We start from the raw sequence: 21,427 nt of genomic DNA, 5'->3' as shown, positions 1-21,427 counted from the left end.
ATAGATGTAAAGTAAGACAAAATTACTATAGGAGCCGAGTGAGCTAGTTGTCCTATATGTGCCGAGCATTAACAACTAGTAAGTGCCAAGTAACATAAAATCAACATTTGAGTTTGTACCTTCACAAACTCAGATGTAAATCATTTTTGAAGCTGACATGGGATGAATCTTGAAGGATCTTGAAGATAAAATCAAATCTTTTGCATTACCTATGTAATCAATGTGCAGCCAATAAGAAAAATGGAGAAGGAATGCAACCAATAGGAAAAGTGCAAGAAGTGAGTGGGAAATAAAGATTTAATATTGATTGTAGATTCATACCTAACCCTAAGTCTTTGAAATCTTTAAAAGGAGATCAAAACCCCATTATGCAAGAGACAAGATGCATGCAAGAGAGAAATGCATGGGTGAATTATAACAAAGTGCAGAAGGCTAAAAAGACTTAGAGAAGAATAGAGTAGCATTACATAATCTAGTTGAGCAAGAATAGAGTATCAAAACTTCAAAGAGTGACATATTAGATCAAGTAAGGATCAGAGCAGATAGAGCAGAACAAGGATCTAGAGTCAACAATTGAGGATTGCAAATCATCAGGTCAAAACTTTCTAATACTCTCTAGCAATTGTATTAGATATGGAAATCCTATGGACTTAGGTTGACTTAGTAGCCATTTGTAAATCCTTTAACAGGGTGGCATTCTAAGTGAATGTACCAAAGTCCTTTAACCGGGCCTACTTTTAGTAGGGTAGTTAAATCCTTTAACCAGGTCACTTTTAATAGGGTGTAAAGTCTTTAACATGATAGACCTTTCATAGGGCAGACCGTTGGAACTGGTCAAACATTATAACCTTTAATAGTTACACATTGTTGTAGTGATATTTTGTGGATGTCATACCCAACCCAGTTTATACCCAACCCAGTTTTACCTTCTCATTTTGGAGGATTTCTGGGTTACCAATTTTTTGTGTTATGATCTATTTTCATGCATGAATTTACTTTTATGTTTATTAGATGAATTAGATACATGTGGATGATATCAGTTAAAGGGATTTGAAAAGGTTTAAAGTTAGTTACTTCTGATTCACCCCCACCTTAGAAGTAAATCTTCCCACCTATTGATCCCAACAATCTAGGAACTTGAAACTAGAACAAACCAAAAAACTTGTCACAATACACTAGCACCAGGAACTAGCATTGCAACCAACACTACCATAGGATGACTGCCTTTATTATCTCCAAAAAGGATTTCTACTTAGAAATATTATAGGAAACAACATCCCCCAGCTCATCCTCTTGCTTGGAACCATACCATCATAAAATGGATGCATTTTTCTTTTAAGACCTTTTTGCTACCTCTTCATAACACTGTCTTTAGACCATGGCTATGGATTTTCTTAATCTCCTTTCCCCTCCTCTTTATCCTCTTTCCACCTTATTCCTTTTGGCAGATGTCCCTTCTTTCTATGGATTCCTAGACCTAATCTCTAGGACTAGTTTGACTCAAGTTGACCTGTTTTGGATTAGGTGAACCTAAGTTAACCTGGTCCCTAGGGTTTTTGGGACTCGAGCCCCAAAAGGATTCGATGGTTTAATTAGTTTTCTTATTATTATCCAATCAACCTATATTTTATTCACTCCTAAAAACTCATATATAAGTAGACTTGGAGGCTTTATTTTTATCTCTCAAGCATCTCATTCATTCATGCACTCAAGATATTGCTCTCAATTGAAGATTTATTCCTTTTTTTCTTCAAGGAGTTTAATTGCTCAAGACTTTAAAGAATTTATGAAAGGAGTTTTTTCTCAGCATTGAGGAATTATTTGTGAGCATTTCATCTTCAAGATCTAGCTTATTATTAGCCATCATTGTTTGTAGTTTCCTTTATAATTTGAATTTAGTATTAGATCACTTCTTCCATTGGGTCCTAGCTAATCTATTTTGGATTATAAGTTGAACCATATTTGGAAAATTTTCTCTTTCTTTCACACACATATTGGAATAGCTTGGTGGCTTGTAAAATGGAATTCTACATCTTATTAAAGTGTTTCCATTTTACCACTAAACATTTTTCTAAGCCTGAATTGTGACCCTTTCTTTTTGGAGTTAGATATTTAATGTTAAGGTATTTTATTGGTTTTCACAGAGTTTGATCTAGCTATATTGTGTGTGGATAGATCTATAGTTTATCCTCTTTATTACATTTTCATGGTTTGATCTCATTAGGATTTCCTTTTGTGGTCTCCTCTTTTATGAGCTTAATTACATGAAGTCCAACCTATAACATTCCTATTACACAAAGTTGTAGACTTTGGGATGTTGGTATCTCTACCCATTGTTGTCTATTAGTCTCAATCACTTAGTCATTTACAAGATAGAGTCATATGCTCATTACTGTGACCAAGCTACTCTATATAGGCCAAGTCATGTACGTAAGTAAGTATGTAGCTAGCTCTATAGGAGCCAAGTAAGTTTTTTGGGTCATAGAGTATTTTGGTATATGAACCAAGATCATTAGCATCAGAGCAAGTCATCAGTGGCTAAGAAATTTTTTGAGGATACAAGTGCCAACTTACTCAGTATGTACCACAAAAAATGAAGGTCAAACAAAAAAATTGTCAAGCATCAAGAAACACTAAAGGTATAGCTACATATTGTTTACATGAAAGTCAAGAATGGAATAGAGTTTTAGGAAAAGTATTTATTAGATCAACTTGGAAGGGACATTTCATTTTTAAAGAGGTTGTTATATCTAATATTTAATACTTTCAAAGGTTGTCACAGAACATTTACATGTTGTGGATCACATATCTCTATGTTGTATGTTTGGTGATTAGGATGAAGAGGCAAAACATTTAATCATCTAGAAAACTCTTCATGAAACTCTTTATATAGAGATGACCTTAACCTAGATTGCATGCCAGTAGAGAAGAAGATGAAAATAGTTTATGTGCAAACATGAAGCTATTGATAGAAAAAGATTGTGATTAGATTAGAAGTCATTGAAGGGTTTTGTTATCATCTAATAGACCAAGTGACCTAGTCATTACAGTGAATTGAAAGGGAAAGACAAGCATATCATATCAAAGGAGAGGATTAGTTAGCAAGGAGAAGACTCAAAATTATCTTATAGAGAAAACTGAGAGTCCGGTATTGAATTGGGGTAAATCTCTTAATTGAGTGGTCATAACAAATCTTTGTAAATCTCCTAATAGAGTCCTTACTTTTTTCTAAGCATTAAATCCTCTAACAAAGTGAGACCTAGCAGTATCTTAAGCCTTTCATAGGGAAGACCTCTCATAGGGTAGATCACATTTTATGGTCAAACATTGTAACCTTAACTAGTTAACTTTATTATTGCAGTAGTAAAGATTTGTGGGTGCCATCCCTAACCCTATTTTACTTTCACCTTGGAGAGTTTCTAGGTAACAAATATTGTGTTATGTGTTTTACTTTAATTCATGTGATTGATCAGACTTATATGTTACAAAAGATTTACATTGCTAGTTTTACATCCACAAGTTATCGATACATGTGGATGAAAAGAGAAAAGTAAAAAGTTCTTTAGATTTTGATTCACCCTACTCCTATGAGTGTGTAGTTTATCTTATTTATTACTCCATGAACCAACATGGGCTTCTTTGGTCATGATTTCAATTTTCTTTCTAGGACTCATGATGACACTCACATCTTTACTTACGACCTTAATCCTTTAATGAAGCATAACACTTCTCACTCATCTTTAAGATTTCCTCCTTCATAAGTTGATAAGATTTCTAGTGAATTTGATAAATTACAAACTAGGCTTTCTTAATAAAATCAATATCTTGACAGCGTTGGTGATGTAGGTCTTAAGACATATTTTAATAATGATGACAATAATATTTCTATCTTGCGTGGTATATCTCACCTTATTAATACTCATGCTAAGTCTTTGACATAATGTACTCAAGAGATGGGATATCCTCCTTTCACAACCACTAAAACTTCTATCCCAAATTCTACCACTCTTTCCAAGATATGTACACATACTCTAACTCTTATGACTATATCTACCCAAGTTTCCACTCCTCTAAACTACATTGGTATTCCCAACCTTTCACTTGTTGTGAGTCTTCCTTCTACTTCTATTCTATCTTCATTACCTTAATATATTTTGGTTCCTTTTACTTATTAAAACCCTTTACCTATTCCTTTTAACCCTTCATTAACATCTGTACATATTCCTTCTACTTCTTATATTTTTAAAATTAGTCTAGCATAGTTAGGTCTACTAGCATTTCTTTTAGTCCTACTATTAGTATATTGGTTCAGTCTGTCACCACTTTACAACAATAACTTGCTTAATTAACTCAATCTAAGTACAATATTCCTAAATGTTATGTTGATAATTAATGTAGGAGCATCCTAGGGTAGTTGGCCATCCTACATGATTAAGGGATTTTTGTGGAGTTGAGTGGACCTATTTGGGTCTTGGCAATTAATTTTGATGTATTTAATAAGTATTGTAAGCCTTTGAAGGTATTTGGTATTTGATTTTTGTTGGAGGTCAACTTGTGTCTCAACATGTAATTAATGAAGGGTTATTTAATTTGTAGCTTATTGGACCAACTTGTGGCTTAGTTGGGTATAATTAGGGGGTCTTGTGGAGTATTTAGTCATTATTCATTCATTCAAAAGTGAAGTGAGTTTGGAGAGTAGCTAAAGAGTGAGTTTTTCTTTTGAGCTTGTGGATAGAGCACTAAATGTGAGGCAATTTATAGTAGGATTGTGATTATTCATTCATCTTGGATAAGGAGATGTGGTAGAGGAGTGAATTTAGAGAAGGACTAGCAGTAAAGGCTTGGAAAACAAGGAGATTGCTTGGTGGGCTTACGAGTACTAGTTTGGATCTTCCTTGGAGATTTCTACTAGAGTGTAGATCTAGACTAGCTAGGGTTTAAGTTGGATCTTGAGGGATCTTGCAAAACTATTACTTGCTTTGTGTTTGGCCATAATTGATAAGGCCTTACAACCTAACACATTGCATGTAATTGGTTATTTTCTGAATAGAGAGCTATGATTTGATATAAGATCTTGCATTATTGTTTATTTTCCACTATGTGGTTATTTGCTAGGGGCTAGGACATCTCTGTTGGTGTTATCCTACCTTCCACTATGTCAAGCTATATTAGAGCAAAGGTTGTTCTTAGATAAATCACTGAAGTTGAGGCAATTTGCACTAGGACCTTGGGAGGACATGTAGATGGATCTATGGTTGTGAAGATGGAAGTTTGATCTTGTTTAGGAAGATTAATTTGTTGGTGATTTGTTGTAGAGGGTTTGTGAAGATCTTTGAAGATAGCTCTGAGAGGATTGGACCCTGAGATGATTACAAATCTTCGTGATGTGGTGAAGAAGTTATTTTCTAAGATGTCTACTTGGTTGGAAGCTAGATTGACTGATCAAGTTAAGGAAGGCATGGCTGAGTTTCATAGAAATTTATGGAGTTGGAGTCTACCAATGTAGAAGCAAGTCATCTAGCTTGTTAAAGCACTTGTTCGAGAGAGAAGAGGGCATAGCAAGGTTGAGGTGGAAGAAGTTTGTTTTCTTGATTAGTTTGTGGAGTATGATACAGAACCTATAGAGAAATTGGAGGTAGTTGTTGAGGGCATTCCTAACCTTGTTGGTACTCAGATGGAGATTGGTTTTCATGACTAGTTGGTTGAGTCTGAAATCAAGATTGCAGAGCACTCAATCATGGGTGATCTAGTTGTTGTTGTTGGTGACTTGTATGTTGTAAAGCATCTTGTTGTGAGCAATGAGACCACTAGTGTTGTGAGTTTAGAATGTGTTGATGGAGATTTACATATTGCCACTAATATGGAGTTTGTTTTTTTTGGTGTGGATTCACTAGTTGCTAAGGTAGATAAGGGTTTGCGGATGAAGCATTGTGTTTAGTTTGTTCTTGGGAGTGAGCATGCTGATTGGATGGTTAAGATTCTAGTATTTGATAGAGTGATGCAAAAGTGAATGACTTGCATGTTGGTTTTCTTTTTCTTGTTAGAGTGGACACATTTTGTGAAGATGAAGATGGCTATGGATTTTTTTTCATTGGGCATCAAAGTGTGGGGCACACTTTTCTCTTCACACCTATAGAGTCTAATGCAAGAGAATCCTAGGGTAGTTGGCCATCATACATGATTAAGGGATTTTTGTGGAGTTGAGTGGACCTATTTGGGTATTGGGTAATTCATCTTAATGTATTTAATAAGTATTGTAAGCCTTTGAAGGAATTTGGTATGTAATTTCTATTGGAGGCTGACTTGTGGCTCAACATGTAATTAGTGTAAGGGTTAATTAATATATAGCTTACTGGGTTGACTTGGGGCTTTGTTGGGTATAAGTAGCAAGTTTTGTGCAGTCTTTAGTCATTATTCATTCACTTAGAGGAGGAGTGAGTCTAAAGAGTAGTTGAAGATTGGTTTTTTTTTTGAGTCTATGGATAGAGCACTAAATGTGAGGTAGTTTATAGTAGGATTTTGATTATTTATCCATCTTGGAGAAGAGGATGTGGCAGATGAGAAAATTTAGAGAAGGGCTAGTAGCTAAGGCTTGGGAAACAAGGAGATTGCTTGGTGGGCTTGCGAGTACTAGTTTGAATCTTCCTTGGAGATTTTTACTTGAGTGTGGATTTGAACTAGCTAGGGTTTGGGTTGGATCTTGAAGGATTTTTGTAGAGCTATTACTTTCTTTGTATTTGGTTTTAATTGATAAGGCCTTACAGACTAACACATTGCATGTAATTAGTTATTATATCAATACAAAGTTGTGATTTGATATCAAATCTTGCATTGTTGTTGTATTTCCATATTGTGGTTATTTATTGGGGGCTAGGACATCTCCTTTGAGAATTCTCCTACCTTGCACTCCATCAATAATCCCCTATTCTTAAATATCCTTCATGTTTTTATCCTGCAACATATTGAGGTACCTCTTCTTGAGACTTATAATGGTAAGGGAAATCATGCAATTCTTGTAAAATTTTTATAGATTATATATAATGATTTTTATCATGGTTATAGGCTTATGGCTAAGTTTTTCTCACCTATTTTTAGGGATAGAGCCTTGCAATGGTATTTCCCTCTACCCCTTATTCTATTTATTCTTTTCAAACTCTTGCTAATTCTTTCATTTAACAACTTTAGAAAAATATTGATCCTCGAATTTCTTTAACTGATTTAATGCATTATAAGCAGAATGTTAAAGAGAAAGTTACTGAATTTATTGGTAGATTTAAATATTTGTATGCTAAAATTTCTTATCATGTTCGTGATCATAATATTCAACATATATTCATTTCTTGTTTACAAAAAGATATTAGGGATAAGGTTCTCCTTACTAGGTATATCTCCTTTTCACATATATGTCCTATGCTTCACCATTACAAGTTACAAGTGCTCATCAACTCAAGAGTTCTACTCTAATGGCTCAAATTTTTAGTGATAAGAGTAACACCTTTAAAAATTGAAACAATCTCTCTAAACCTAGAAATTTCATCAAAATAAAGTCTATAAATACAATTTATGATCAAGTGGCTACTACATCCTAAAGGATGACTACTTTTCCTTTATATTTTGTCAAATTTTTTAGTATACTCTTTTCTTTGAGCCTTTTTTTGAGGTGATGACTATGTTAATTCATCCTTGTGTTCTTAACCTTCCTCCTATTTATCTCATTGATAATAGTAAACTATTTCCTAAGTTGTTTGATTCAAATACTTCTTATCAATATCACTGTCGGCAAGGTTATGATACTCAAATGTGTTATAGTTTGAAGAATTCTATTTAGGACCTCACTGATTCTTAGGCTATATATATAAATTCTAAAGCTAATAGCATTAATAAAGTTTTTGCACCACCTAATCAAAATTTGTAGATTTACATTAATCATTTGTCTTCACACTCAGTGAATGTTATTAATCAACCTTCTTCTTGCATTGACCATATTATTTATGATGAGAATATCAAGAAGTGAATCATGTGGTTAATCATGTTGAGATAGAACTTCAACCTTTGATTTATTCTCCATTTGAACCTCAATGGATACTTATTATTAGCTTTAGTTGATTTGATATATTTAAGGAACCTAATGGTCCTCTTTACATTAATTCTAGAATTTTTCATATTCCTTCTCATGCTACTTTGGTTGATCCTTCCTTTGTTGTGAATATCATCATCAAAGAACATCATTTAGGAAAGGTCGTAATAGAGATACTTACAACACTTCTCCTGTGTGGATTCAAACTTGTAATGGTTTTCTTTATTGTTCCCAAAGTTCTATCACTTTAACTATTACTTTGTTATGGAAATTTGTTTTAACGAGCATTGTTATTATTCCTACTTCTAAATAATTCCAACTTAAGCTTCATATTCCATAGCTTTCTTCCATGAAATTCATAACTTCTCCTATTCATAAATGTCTTAAATTTCATCATGATGGAAATATTATCGCTATTAATAATTCCCTTTATAAACCATTTCATCCTAGAGATTGTGCTGAGATTAATTTTTATTGCCCATCTCATCCTAAGAAACAACTTACTTGTCCTAATCATCTCTATAGAAATTATCAAATACATAAAGTATCCAAGATTATAGAATTGAGTCTTCCTAAGGGTTGTTCACCTACAACTTTCTTGCCTACCATTCCTTCTACTTCTAAATCTATTCCTCCCTCTACATATTATTAACCCATTAATGTTATTTCTTTAGAACCTATAGTAATTGATCCTAATTCTTCTAATATATCTCATAAAAATATTCATAATCAACATGATTCTCAATGTTGCAAGAACCATCAAGCTAAAGCGAAAGCTAAAGATAAGGCTAAAGCTCATTTTCTTGCTTCTCAACCTACATCTTGTTCTAAACCTTTACGTTCCCTTGATCAACCTAGGTGTGAATCTTTGAAGGAAGCTAAACAAGGGAATATTTTTCATATGGATAAACATAATGATTCAATTCACATTAATCTAGATATGAAATATATTTTGGACAATAGTGATGAAGAATTAGTTTATATGGATAGTAATTTTCCTAACATGCTTTCTACACATCTTGCAACTACTCCTAGTATTGAGCATGATGACTCCAAAAGTCCTTTCATATAAATCATTTTAATTCTACTATAATGGATATATTTTTCCTCTTGTATTCACCATCCTGTCCCTAGCATTTTGGATTGAGATGGGGGGGCACGCAGAACACTTGAAGTGGACTTCATTTATTACATTATTCTTTGTGTTCTTGTATTATGTTTTTTCCCATGTTATGTTTTTTTTAATCTTTTGATTTCTTTACACAATCCTTGTTTCTTCATTGAGCTCAAGAGGATAAAGTAATCATCCTATCATACACTTTCTTCTACTTGAACCTCTTTTATTTTATGTGATGTTAGATATTATGTCATACTTGTGCTATTATTTGTACTAGTGATTGTTTATAGTCTTCATGGTTTGTTATGATATGGTAGCACCAATTCATTTTGGTCTCCTTGTTATTGGTCCAAAAAGACTCTTCTTCATAGCTCTCTTGTATCTTTTTCTCCATTGTGTCATAGTTCTACTTACTATGGGGAATGAAGAAATTTTCACACTTGATATAATATTACATTTTATCATATGATCTTAGTGACCCCAAAATTAGCAGATCCCTTTATTCTCTCTCTTTTCATGCACACATGCTCATTTCCCTCGATATGTTTCTCTTTTGTAGGTATGTCATAGAGGAAACATTAATTAGTGGATGCATTTAAACTTTTGTTAAATAAATTTCTCCTATTAAGATGTTTGCAATTACTAACTTTGGCGACTGCATGTGCTCATTACTACTAATAAAGAACAATCTAAAGACTCATCTTTAAATTAGGTTTCCTCCCTCCTTTTTCTCTTAACTTTCATCTCCTCCAATTCTCCCCAAATTTTTTCAAAGGTCTTATCTACTCTACCTTGGGCCTCTCTCTAAATGGAAGCAAGGCCCTTCATGTATACCAATAATAGAGATTGGACCTCCTTCATTGATGACAAAGCAATAAGAATTTCATGATTCTCTTCATTTAAAGGAACAAAGCCATGAATCTCTAAGATTTTATCCTTAATTTACTCCAAATAATGTAGTGTTTCCCTCAAAATATCTTCATACTTCCCATAATGCCTCATCCCTTTTACTTTTAGTCTAATAATTGTCCATTATTTTATCCTCAACAAGAGACTCCAATTTTTTTATGTTTCTTTTGGAAATTTATAGCTGATAGAACACTCACTTGGTAACGAATTTGAGTCAATTATAGAAAATACACAAATCATCAAACTTAAGGGTCAGGGATTAAAGGTCAATGCCTAGATCAATAGTTCTAGGGAGAAGGTTAGGAGAAGAATACCAAGGGATATAGGGATCCTTATGCTAATAGAGTTGAGTCCTAGAGGAGGGAGAGAAGAAGGAGGTAGAGGGCATGTTGGATACAAAATAAGGAGCATAATTATCAGGAATCTAAGCATACTCCATAGACAAGGAGGAGGTAGAAGATGATTCTTCTAAAACTTCCTTAGTTTCCTCAAGCTACTCCTACTGAGAAATATTCCAATACTTGGGTTTACAATCTCGAATAACCCTTGTACCAAAAATAGAGCACACATTTTTGTGGGATATTGGGAGCTTGTAACCACTTAGTCATGAATTAGATAGGTGTGAATTATAAATTATTCAACTCAATATAATAATTGGGGGAAGCTCCATCTTGAGGATTCAAGACTCAATGAAACTCATTAAGCCCAAAAAACAAGCTTTGGAAGAGAGGATCTCCACCCTTAACTTGACTTGCTCTATTGATAGTGATAGAATTGAAAATCTAAAATAGGAAAATAAACATCACATTCCTTATAGAATGATTTAGTATTTAAAAATTATGAGAATGAAATCATATGTACCTTCCTTTCAAAGTCACAAACTTGATGAAAATAAAGGTCGCCACTTTCCACTCACCCAATAGCTTCTCTTAGTTGAAACAGCTTTGTAATTTTTGAGTTTTCTCCCCATGGCCCAAGGTTAACTTAAAATACTATTTGAAATATATTTTGGTATTCCTTGGGATTTTGATACCCTCCATACTTGACTTTATAATAGGCGCAATAGATTTTTGTTTCACTAGAAAAGAAACATCACCAATGGTAACCTGAAATATTAATGTTCTTTCTTGCATTTCCTCACCTTAGATGCACAACTAATGTTGGTTTTTGAAAGAAAAAAAAAAATGAAAATCCTAATATAAAACTCTATAATTTCACTTATTCCTACTCTGATATCCCATTATAGCACATAGAGAAATAAAACTCTAACAATTCATTGAATTTTTGTGGAGCTTGATATATTAGTTATTTGAGATAATTCCCTTAAATAAGTGCCACAAATAGAAAAAACTATAGATAGTAGTAATCATTTAACTATATAAAATAATAAAACCTAAAAGACTACCTCATTAATAAATATACCTATAGTCATTTGTATTAGAGAAACTATCAAATTATGTATGTAGAAATCCATTGGAAATGCCCCCCCACCCCTTTAACATGATCCAAATTAATGATTCTTCATTCTCTAGTAAAGATAGACATTACAATGTAGGATTATATGACATGGTTTCTTAATATAGTGTAAAATGCAAAAAGTTGAATTTGAACACCTTATCTAAAGGTAACGTGTAAGTATTTGTACACTATATTTAAAGGCCAATGCAAGGTATAATTTATAATTTTTTATGAATAAGAAAGTCTACGAAAGTTACGATTAATGATTGGGAAATCATAGATCATCTATAAGATTAATTTAATAATATGATTAAAAGATACAAATTAATGGATATGGGAAATAACATACTTTCTTAATATATTGGAAGAAGGTGTGACTTTTGAATTGGAAGGTCTTGAGTAAAATTAACAAATAAGTAGGAGAAGACATTGATTATTAAACATTTTTGAAAAAATTAAATGCTCTATACACCTTTGACCCTTAACAACTAATTTTAAAAGAACCCCCAAAATGATCACAAATGTACGAATAACCTAATTTTTTAGTCGGTAAATTATCCATTTCCACACAACTATTGGGGCATTATGAAGGATTACTAGGAGATTTGTCCACAAGTATTGACGAAGTGAACAATTAGGATTTTGAGTGAACAGATATTGGTGCATCTTTAAGTTTTTATCGGGCTACACCTTGAAATAGCCACAATTTGACCCTTTCATGCTTGATGATTTGCCCAAAAACCAAGAAACATTATTTAAGATGTGAACTCACATACAAATACAACAACTAAAAAATCCTCAAAATATGATGCATAAGTTATACTATACAAATGCATGAAGTTTGATTATGTGGACACTAGTACTGTTCCCCTATTTGCATATAAGATACAAATATCAAAATTTATAAATATACCACTTCTCGAATTAATTTTATATTGTGCTATTACATTAAAATATGTTGATTAAGAAAGAAGGATGAAGGAATGATTTAATATCTTACGATGTTACACACAACAAGATTGTAAAAAAATTGGAAAGAATAAATCAATGTGTTTTGTATAATTATTTGACATGCCTACACATGATAAATGTGAAATTAATAATTTAGAGATAAACAAATAAAATTAATAGTAAAAATTATTCATAGTGATTATTCACACCATATGACTTCATAGAGAGACCAAAAGTAATTACAATTCAATAGAAAAGCTTATTACACTTAAACAATGAACCCTTTTTAAAATATCATTCTAGAAGTTTTTGAAGTTAAGATATAAGGATCAAGGAGTGTCATTCTATCAAAGCCAAATAGAATATCCTAACTTATCTATTACAACATTCGATACTCAACTTGCTAAAGAGACCTTATAGATTCAAAATAAAACTACACAGTCAAAAACCCTAAAATTAAAAAAACCATAGATTTAAGATTTTTTTTTTGATTGACAAAGGATTACCAATTTTCTTTCAAGTTGAACAATATTTCTTCTTATTCCCTAGCTTCCCATAGTACCAACAATCTTTCAGTCCTCTAGATTGAGACCTCTTCCCCTTTTATTTTCCTCTTGATTACCCACAATTTCAAGAATTACTTCCTCTCTCTATCACTGTGCCTTTGCTTTGTGCATTCAAAACATTTCTTGATGTAGATACACCTGAGGTTTTCCTATAAGTTTCCTCACTCAGAATAACACCAATCACATCATCAAATTTTAAGGTATTAGATCCAGAAATATAATTACTCATAACCATTATAAAACCATTGTAGCTTTTAGGCAAAGAGCACAAAATCAAGAGAACCCTAATTTCTTCATCAAAATTGATAGTCATAGAAGATAACTAGCTAGTAACTAGATTAAACTCATTTAAATGATCTACAATAGATCCACCTTCTCTCATCTTCATATTAAATAAATGCTTCATGAACAATACCTTATTTGAAGAGGAGGGATTTTCAAATAATTTTGTTAGCTTTTTTTGTCAACTCTTCGATTTTGTTTGCTTTTATAGTGTTAAATGTCATTGATGGTGCTAGGAATACTCGAATGCTTCCAAGTTCCTTTCTATCTAAAATCTTCCAATCCTCATCTGTCATAATTCCTTATTTCTTGCCTTTTCCTTCCAATTACTTCCATAAATCCTTCTATTAAATATAGTCCTCCATTTTCATTTTCTATAACTAAAATTTCTACCTATTAAACTTCTCCACCTTCAACTTACCCCCATCTTCCATGACCCCCACTTAATCGTGACACTTTCCTATATAGGATAATTGAAAAACAAACTAGGCTTTGATACCACTTATTAGGATTAACCATAGACAAAACTAAAAATTACATGAAAATATAATTAATATCAAAATAATAAATCACACATAAGAGAATGCAAGAGACCAACATTTAATTTAGTTCACCCATTCCCTTGGTTACATCCACCAAACAATGAATCCAATATTATTATTATCCAATGATTACAACTTGACTATAATTTCTAATCCCTTACAACTCAATATTGTCACAAGAAGTAATTACTACATCATACATTATGAAATTCCCTAACCGTAAGCCCTCTTACACAAGTAGTTTTGCATCTTTAGGGTTAAAATTAGTTACAACATGTTAGCCCAAAACTACTGATAAAGTAGCCCCAAACCCCACTAAGAAATTATGAAGTATGTACATTATTTTGCTAATTAGTCACCACAAACTAATAAAGGTTTTACAAATAGGGTCACAAGTAGAGTGGGTTTAACCATGAAGGAAACACTTTAGTTAAGCACACTTAAGATGGAGTAGTGCTAGGATGGTGACCTCTCGGAAAGTCTCGGTGCTTCACCTCTATGAGAATCACCTAGATTTAATGAGTGCTAAGTGTTCCATTTATTCTAATGAGAGATGGATTCATGTGTGAATCACTACTCATGAAACATGGGTCAATGAGTTTGACTCAAAACCTACATAGTCAAATCTTGATAGCAATATCACAATTTGACTTGTTGTGGAAATATCTCCTGCTCATTAGTTTTTAGTCAGTTTAAGCAATTTAAATCCTTGGTTAAAAATTAGGCTGGTAGAAAAATTAAGTTTTTGAGGATTGATAATGGTGGTGAGCTTTGTCCACTAGAATTTGAGAGGTTCTGTAAGGATCATTTAATTGAGAGACATAAGAAAACTCCATACACTCTACAACAAAATGGAGTTGCAGAGAGAATGAATAGAATGTTGATGGAGAGGGATAGGAGTATCATTCACTAATTAAGAGTAATTAAAACATCATCATTTCAAGTAAGTGACCATTGTTATGTGATATCATCAATTATCCTATATAGAAAAGTATTTTGTTTCAAATATAAATTAAGGTCTAACATGTCCACAAAAGAATTAGATAGAACTTTAATGACAAAGTCTACAATGATAGTAAAGGAGGGGTATTACAAGCCATCCAACATTGACACTTTTATAGATTCCATAGAGAGGACAATATTTATAACCTCTTCCTCACTAACCTTCTTAATCAAATATTGATTCATATCATTATCAATAACTGGGGTGATGACATGCAGGAAAACATCACTAGTACTAGGATCAAGGATCTCAGGAAGGACATTGTAAATATCCTAGAAATAACTATTCACCTAGTTTCCCAAGTCAGCTTCCTCCACCAACTCCTTATTACTACCATCCAGTAATTTTGAGATGGTATTTCTTTTCTTATGTTTGGAGGTTGACCTATGGAAAAAGTTTGTATTCCTCTCTCCTCCAGTCAGCCATTAAATACAAGATCTTTGTTTCCAGTAAATTTATTTCCTCCCAAAAACCATCCTGCATTTAGCATGCCACTCCTATTTTTCTTCATGGTGGTGTCTAAAGTATCTTGGGGTAAAAGAAAAACCTTGTGCCACCTTTTATAAAGATAAACGATCCTAGAATGCAAATTGTTCAACATTAATGACATAAAAATGGTATTTATGTTTAGAATTTTAAAATGATGTAAACTAATGAAATGTGTGAAATTGGATGAATTTTGTGCTTTTTAATTTTTTTTTGTTTATTATTAATAATTTATTCATTTAAAAAAAATTCTTTTTTTAACAACAAAAATTATAGGGTCTAGTTCCCATCAAACAAGTATATGCAAATAATATTTTTTTCCTCTAATTTGAAAATATATTATAGATGACATGTATAGCTAGGGAAAAAATAAAATAAATTTTTGTTTTTGATGTATTTTTTCTTTGTTATAAGTAGTCAAGGTCGACCTTATTAGAAACCAATAGTTTATCCCTTATGTGGAAACTTCCTTATCAAATCTACACCTTTTTGAAAATAAATTACATATTCTAGAAGATGGCTCTCTCTTCTAGGGCTTGTAGCTTGCAAAGGCATAAAAACCATTATTCTCTTGATAGCAACTTGTTACCTTGAATCACCTCTTAACCCTGTAAGGCAATGAAACCTCTCTTTTATGTATATCACCAAGTCTCCATAGTTTATGACTTAACATTTTTCATATTGGCGATGTTGTGAAACCCTTTTCTTTAGCCATGTTGCCACCTCACAAAAGTCAACAACATATCATCCATAACCCATGTGATGATGCAAACACTAACTTTAAAGCTAACTGCTATCTTTTTTTGTGATTTTACATACACACATTCTAACTCACAATTTAACCTCGTGACCATGCGATTTGAATCTTATCTCCACTCCGCCACCCTAAAACTCACCTTACCTTTGACACCCAAGATGTAGTGTGGACCTCATGACTAGACACTTCACAACATCACTACCCAAAACATGGTTAGAAAACATAATGGAGAGACCTAGCGATAAAAAAGGTTTCACAACTTTGCAACTTAAAGCACTTAGGACCACAACCTTATAACTTATGAAATAAAGAAAAGAACTTAGGGATAAGGAAATTTATACATACAACCAATTTTTTATAGTATCCCTTTTATTATTTGTAAGCCAACTCATAAATGATATTGCAAATGACAAGGTGTGATCAAAATTTAGGTTTTTTCTTGGAGAAGGAAAACATTTTAAGAAATCCTAAAAATTAAAATATATTTTCTTCTTGATTTTCACAAATAATTAAAAATTTAAGCTTAGTGAAAATTTAGGGCATTAGATAGTTTGGTCTTCCTTGGGATTTTGGTACCCTCCATACTTAACTCTATAATAGCCACAAGAGATTTTAGTGTCACTAGAAAAGAAACACCACCGATAGTAGCCTAAAATATTAATATTCTTTCTCGCATTTTCTCCCCTTAAATACACACCTCATGTTGGTTTCAGAAAAACCCATTAAATGCAAATCCTAATGTAAAACTCTATAATCTCATTTAATCCTACTATAATACCCCATTATAACACAGAGAAATAAAATAATAATAATTCATTAAATTTTGAGGAACTTGATACATTACTTATTTGAGATAATTCCCTTAAATAAGTGCTACACATAGAAAAACTATAGATAGTAATAATCATTTAAACATATATAATAATAAACCCTAAAAGACTACCTCATAAATGAAAACACCTATAGTCATTTGCAATAGAGAAACCATCAAATTATGTACATAGATCTCCATTGTACAAATTCTATTGCTAATGCCTCCCCCTTTAATATGATACAAAAGAATGATTTTTCATTATCTAACAAGGATAGACATTACAATGATAGGAGTATACTACATGGTTTCCTAATATAGTGTAAAATGCAAAAAATAAAATAAAATTGAACATCTTATATAAAGGTAATATGTAAGTAATTCTGCATAATATTTATAGGACAATTCAAAGGCACTATTTAGAATTTTTTTTACGAATAAAAAGTTCTACAAAAGTCATGATTAATGATCAGATAATCATATATCATCTCTAAGATTATTTTAATAATATGATTAAATGATACAAATTAAAGGATAGGGGAAATAACATAATCTCTTAATATATTGGATGGTGTGACTTTTGAATTAGAATACCTTGAGAAAATAAAGAAATAAGCAGGGGAAGACACTCATTATTGAACATGCTTCTAAAAACCAAACACTCTATACACATTTTTCCCTTAATCAATAATTTGAAAGGAGCCCCCAAAATGATCACACATGTACCAATAGTCAAATTTTTAAATAAAATTTTAGTTGGTAAATTATCCATTTCCACACAGTTATTGGTACATTATTAAGGATTACTAGGACAATTGTCCACACTAGAATTTTGAGTGAATAAATATTGGTGCATCTTTATGTGTGTATTGGACTACACCTTGGAATAGTCACATTTGGACCCTTTGATGCTTGATGATCTGCCCAAAACCCAAGAAATACTATTTAAGATGCGAACTTGCATACAAATACAACAACAACAAAATCCTCAAAATCTGATGTATAAGTTAGACTCTAGAAATGCATGAAGCTGGAGTATGTAAATTTATCACCACATAATATAGTCTAAATCGATAATCTATATCTTCTTACACGTGATTATATCACATCCATCTATATTATCTTTCGTTACCAAGGACAAATGAGTAAAACCCATGAGAAATATCCCTGCAACATGTAGAATGTGATTAACCATTTAATTTTTTTTATTAATTTAATTGAGATTTCATATTATTTAAGGGTCCATTTGTTTTCTGGAATTAACCTGGAATAAGGAAATGGGAATAGGAAAATTGGAATAAATCTATTCCAATTTTAGCCCAAAATGAGAATAAATCGAATTCCAAGTTTTTTTAGAAATTAGATTTATATCCTCAATAAACATTTCAACTGAGCCTCAAAGGAGCGAGAATTCGACACTTCTACAAATCCTTTGCCATGTATTGCTTTGTGCTCAAATATTTTGAGACCCTTCTTATATGGGAGATCTACGTCATCCAGAAAAATGGTGTGCATCTCCTTGACCTTATGTTTGTTATAAGTTGACCTACACTGAAGTCAATATAGAGTCAATCTGACGGTAGGAAATGGGGTCACAACTTATAAATATCTTGGCTTGTACACCAAGAAATTATGTATACCTAGACAAGCAAACAAATACTTCACATGCCAATTCTGGGACAAATTGTAAACATTACATCCAACCATTTCCACTAAAGAGTTGCTTCGTATTTCATTTTAAAGAACGAAGTTTTGATACAAATGGGAATAAATAAAATTTATGTGCACTCATGTCAATTCACACATTTCTAAGACTGGGAATAGATCAAGTCAAAGCCTTCAAATGTGGGGAATTAAGGTAGCAATTGCACACTGATAAATTATATATATACTCAACTCTACAAATACTTCACATACATTCCTAAACTCCATACCAATTATCTAGCAAACTATTGCAAAACAAAGCTTCAGCAGTCTAATCTATTTAGAATTTCTTCACACAAGATGGGTTTTAATAAGCAACTCCATCGTGCTTCTAGTTCGTCGAAATGCTGTGATAAAATGGGTCAAAAGAGCAGCAAAAGTTATTTATTTAGCAATTCAGTGATAAAATTTCTTCCACACACAAATAATAGACATTTTGGCCCTAGATAGAGTATGATTTGACATGCCTACGCATGATAAATGTGACATTAATAATTTAGAAATAAATAAATTAACTTATAGTAAAAATTGTTCATAGTGATTATTCACACCATATGACTTCGCAGAGAGACCAAACGTAATTACAATTCAATAGCAAAGCTTATTACACTTCAACAACAACAAACCCTCTTTTAAATACTATTCCAGAAATTTCTCAAGAGATAAGGATCGAGGATTGTCATTCTATCAAAGCCAAATAGAATATCCCGACTTATCTCTTACAGCATTCGGCACTCAACTCGCCAAAGAGACCTAACAAATTCAAAATAAAACTGCATAGTCGAAAACCCTAAAATTAAAACAAACACGGATTTAAGAAACAATTTTTTTTGATTGACGAAGGATTGCCAATAAACTGGGATTGCTCCTCCGCCAAACACCCCAGTAAAACCACGAGCATATGGATCATAAGCCTCTACTGATATGACGCATGGGAGGTCAGGTATAACTGCGCCATAAGAGAGGACGGATCTCCAAAAAGGATTGCACGGATGGCTCTCACCAACAATTTGGTCTTATCACAAAAGCCCTTAAATCCATGACTGGATTTGCTCGGCTGGTACACCTGCACAGTCCATGGGGCCTGAGAGTATTGTGGATAATATGAAGCGCTGCATCCCACTATTGATTGTTCATGATTATCTGCCGTCAATTGCAGGCGACCGCTGGGAAGTTGCGCCGGAGAAGAGCTTTTGCTTTCAGAATTGAATTCTGGTGCCTCCGAGTTTTCCAGGGCTTTTCTGAGACAACGAACATGGATGCTGTAATCTCTTGACACGTAAGCCCAACCTCGTGCTCTTTGACCACACCAATTACACGGATCTTCTGACAAGTTTGCACACAAATGGATTGTGTACGAATCGACTGTCTGTGTTTTTGGGAGGTGTGCACAGCAGGGATGCAAAACATTTTTACTGGTTGTACAAAAATATCTCAACCCTAATATAGATCTATCACAAGCAGAGCACCAGATAATCATGTCTTTTGTAACAGGGCTTGAGAGCAATATCATCTTTGAGTTGCTTAATGGGTGGGGCAGGGAAGGAGAAGGCATGGCACAGAAATTGTGCATGTCGTAATTGCAGGCACGACACGTGTATCGCCATTCTGTGCCTCTCTCTTTGCACCCATCACAAATGTATCCATCTTGCCGGTTCTCTGCCTTTAGCATGTGGCAGTGGCTTACAACACTTACGATTGCCTTCATTCTCAGTATTCTCACAGAAATGATTTGAAGTCTAGTACATACACAAAGACTAGGCAGCTAAAACCTTGGTTGCTGTTTTTTTCCCGTGGGGGAGTGGGTTTATATAGGGCGCGCGCCATTACCATGTCGCATTTGTTTGCCAGAGATGTAATTTGACGACAAATGATTTGAACGAGGCTTCTTCGAAAATGTACAAATGTATTTACACAAATAATGGGTATGCAAAACTATTTTCTATTTAATATATTGAAACGAAACATTCCTAGAATTTTCCTGCTACAATGTTGGATGCTTGGTCAGTGCCAGTTGCAATGGTTTCTAGAAAATGAGTAGTATAGGGGAGAGGACCCAGTAATGCGATAGGAGTTGTTCATTTAATACCTACACTTGTTGACTTAATGTCCAATTTTTTTTTACAACATTGTACCAATACTTGTGACTTTAAAGTTGTTAGTGCAATGCTAACTACCCAAAATTGAATAAAATGTACCCTTTTTAAATTTTATTAACTAATGATGTGATGCCACATCAGTTGTTCAACTATGGGTACCCTTTATGCACAACCATTGGTCTCACTTTTTTTTTTGGGTTGTTTTGGACAACTTGGCAAAAAACATGTTGATGTGGCATCATAATGGGTGATGTGGATTTGAAACCTTAATTATAAGTAGATGACTGGCCAAATAAGCTGCTGTAAAAAATTGGGAGTGATTTGAAATTTTTACATAGTTTTGATAAGCCCGAAGTTAGGGTGTTCAAGTACCCGGTCCTCTCCCTTATAGCAGTGGAAGAGAGAAAAAGAGATATAAATTATAAAAGTGACTGTCTAAATGACCAAAAAGGCTTTGACAATATCCAACAAGATGAACTGAGGGAAAATGAAGGGTGTATAATGGACTCTGGTGGAAGTTTGTGCGAATAATCCATGATACGGGTGTTTACGAATGTAGGATGGTAGTTTGTAACACTCCAACGGTAACTTGTACATTTATAGATTTAAGTAATGTAGCATTTCACACAGACATCTTCACAGTGCACCCCTGCCTAAATTTTTTA

At 33.0% G+C, this 21,427-nt stretch overlaps 1 protein-coding gene across 1 annotated transcript; it reads right to left on the bottom strand.

Moving 5' to 3' along the window:
- Window positions 1-19,230: 19,230 nt before the first annotated feature.
- Window positions 19,231-20,459, bottom strand: LOC149545361 (uncharacterized). Its single transcript, XM_089793971.1, has one exon. The coding sequence runs from the start codon at window positions 20,369-20,371 to the stop codon at window positions 19,580-19,582; it is 792 nt and encodes a 263-aa protein (XP_089650097.1). The 5' UTR covers window positions 20,372-20,459; the 3' UTR covers window positions 19,231-19,579.
- Window positions 20,460-21,427: the final 968 nt, after the last annotated feature.

This window comes from Cupressus sempervirens, chromosome 7, assembly GCF_028749045.1.
Source record: "Cupressus sempervirens isolate cs-2001-9-10 chromosome 7, ASM2874904v1, whole genome shotgun sequence".
NCBI classification, from domain to species: Eukaryota; Viridiplantae; Streptophyta; class Pinopsida; order Cupressales; family Cupressaceae; genus Cupressus; species Cupressus sempervirens.
The sequence above is the reverse complement of the archived record's forward strand: the minus strand, read 5'-3'. Positions and strand labels throughout refer to the sequence as shown.

Excerpts from the sequence above, each read along its gene's own strand:
- LOC149545361 (XM_089793971.1), bottom strand. The coding sequence starts at position 20,371 with ATGAAGGCAATCGTAAGTGTTGTAAGCCACTGCCACATGCTAAAGGCA.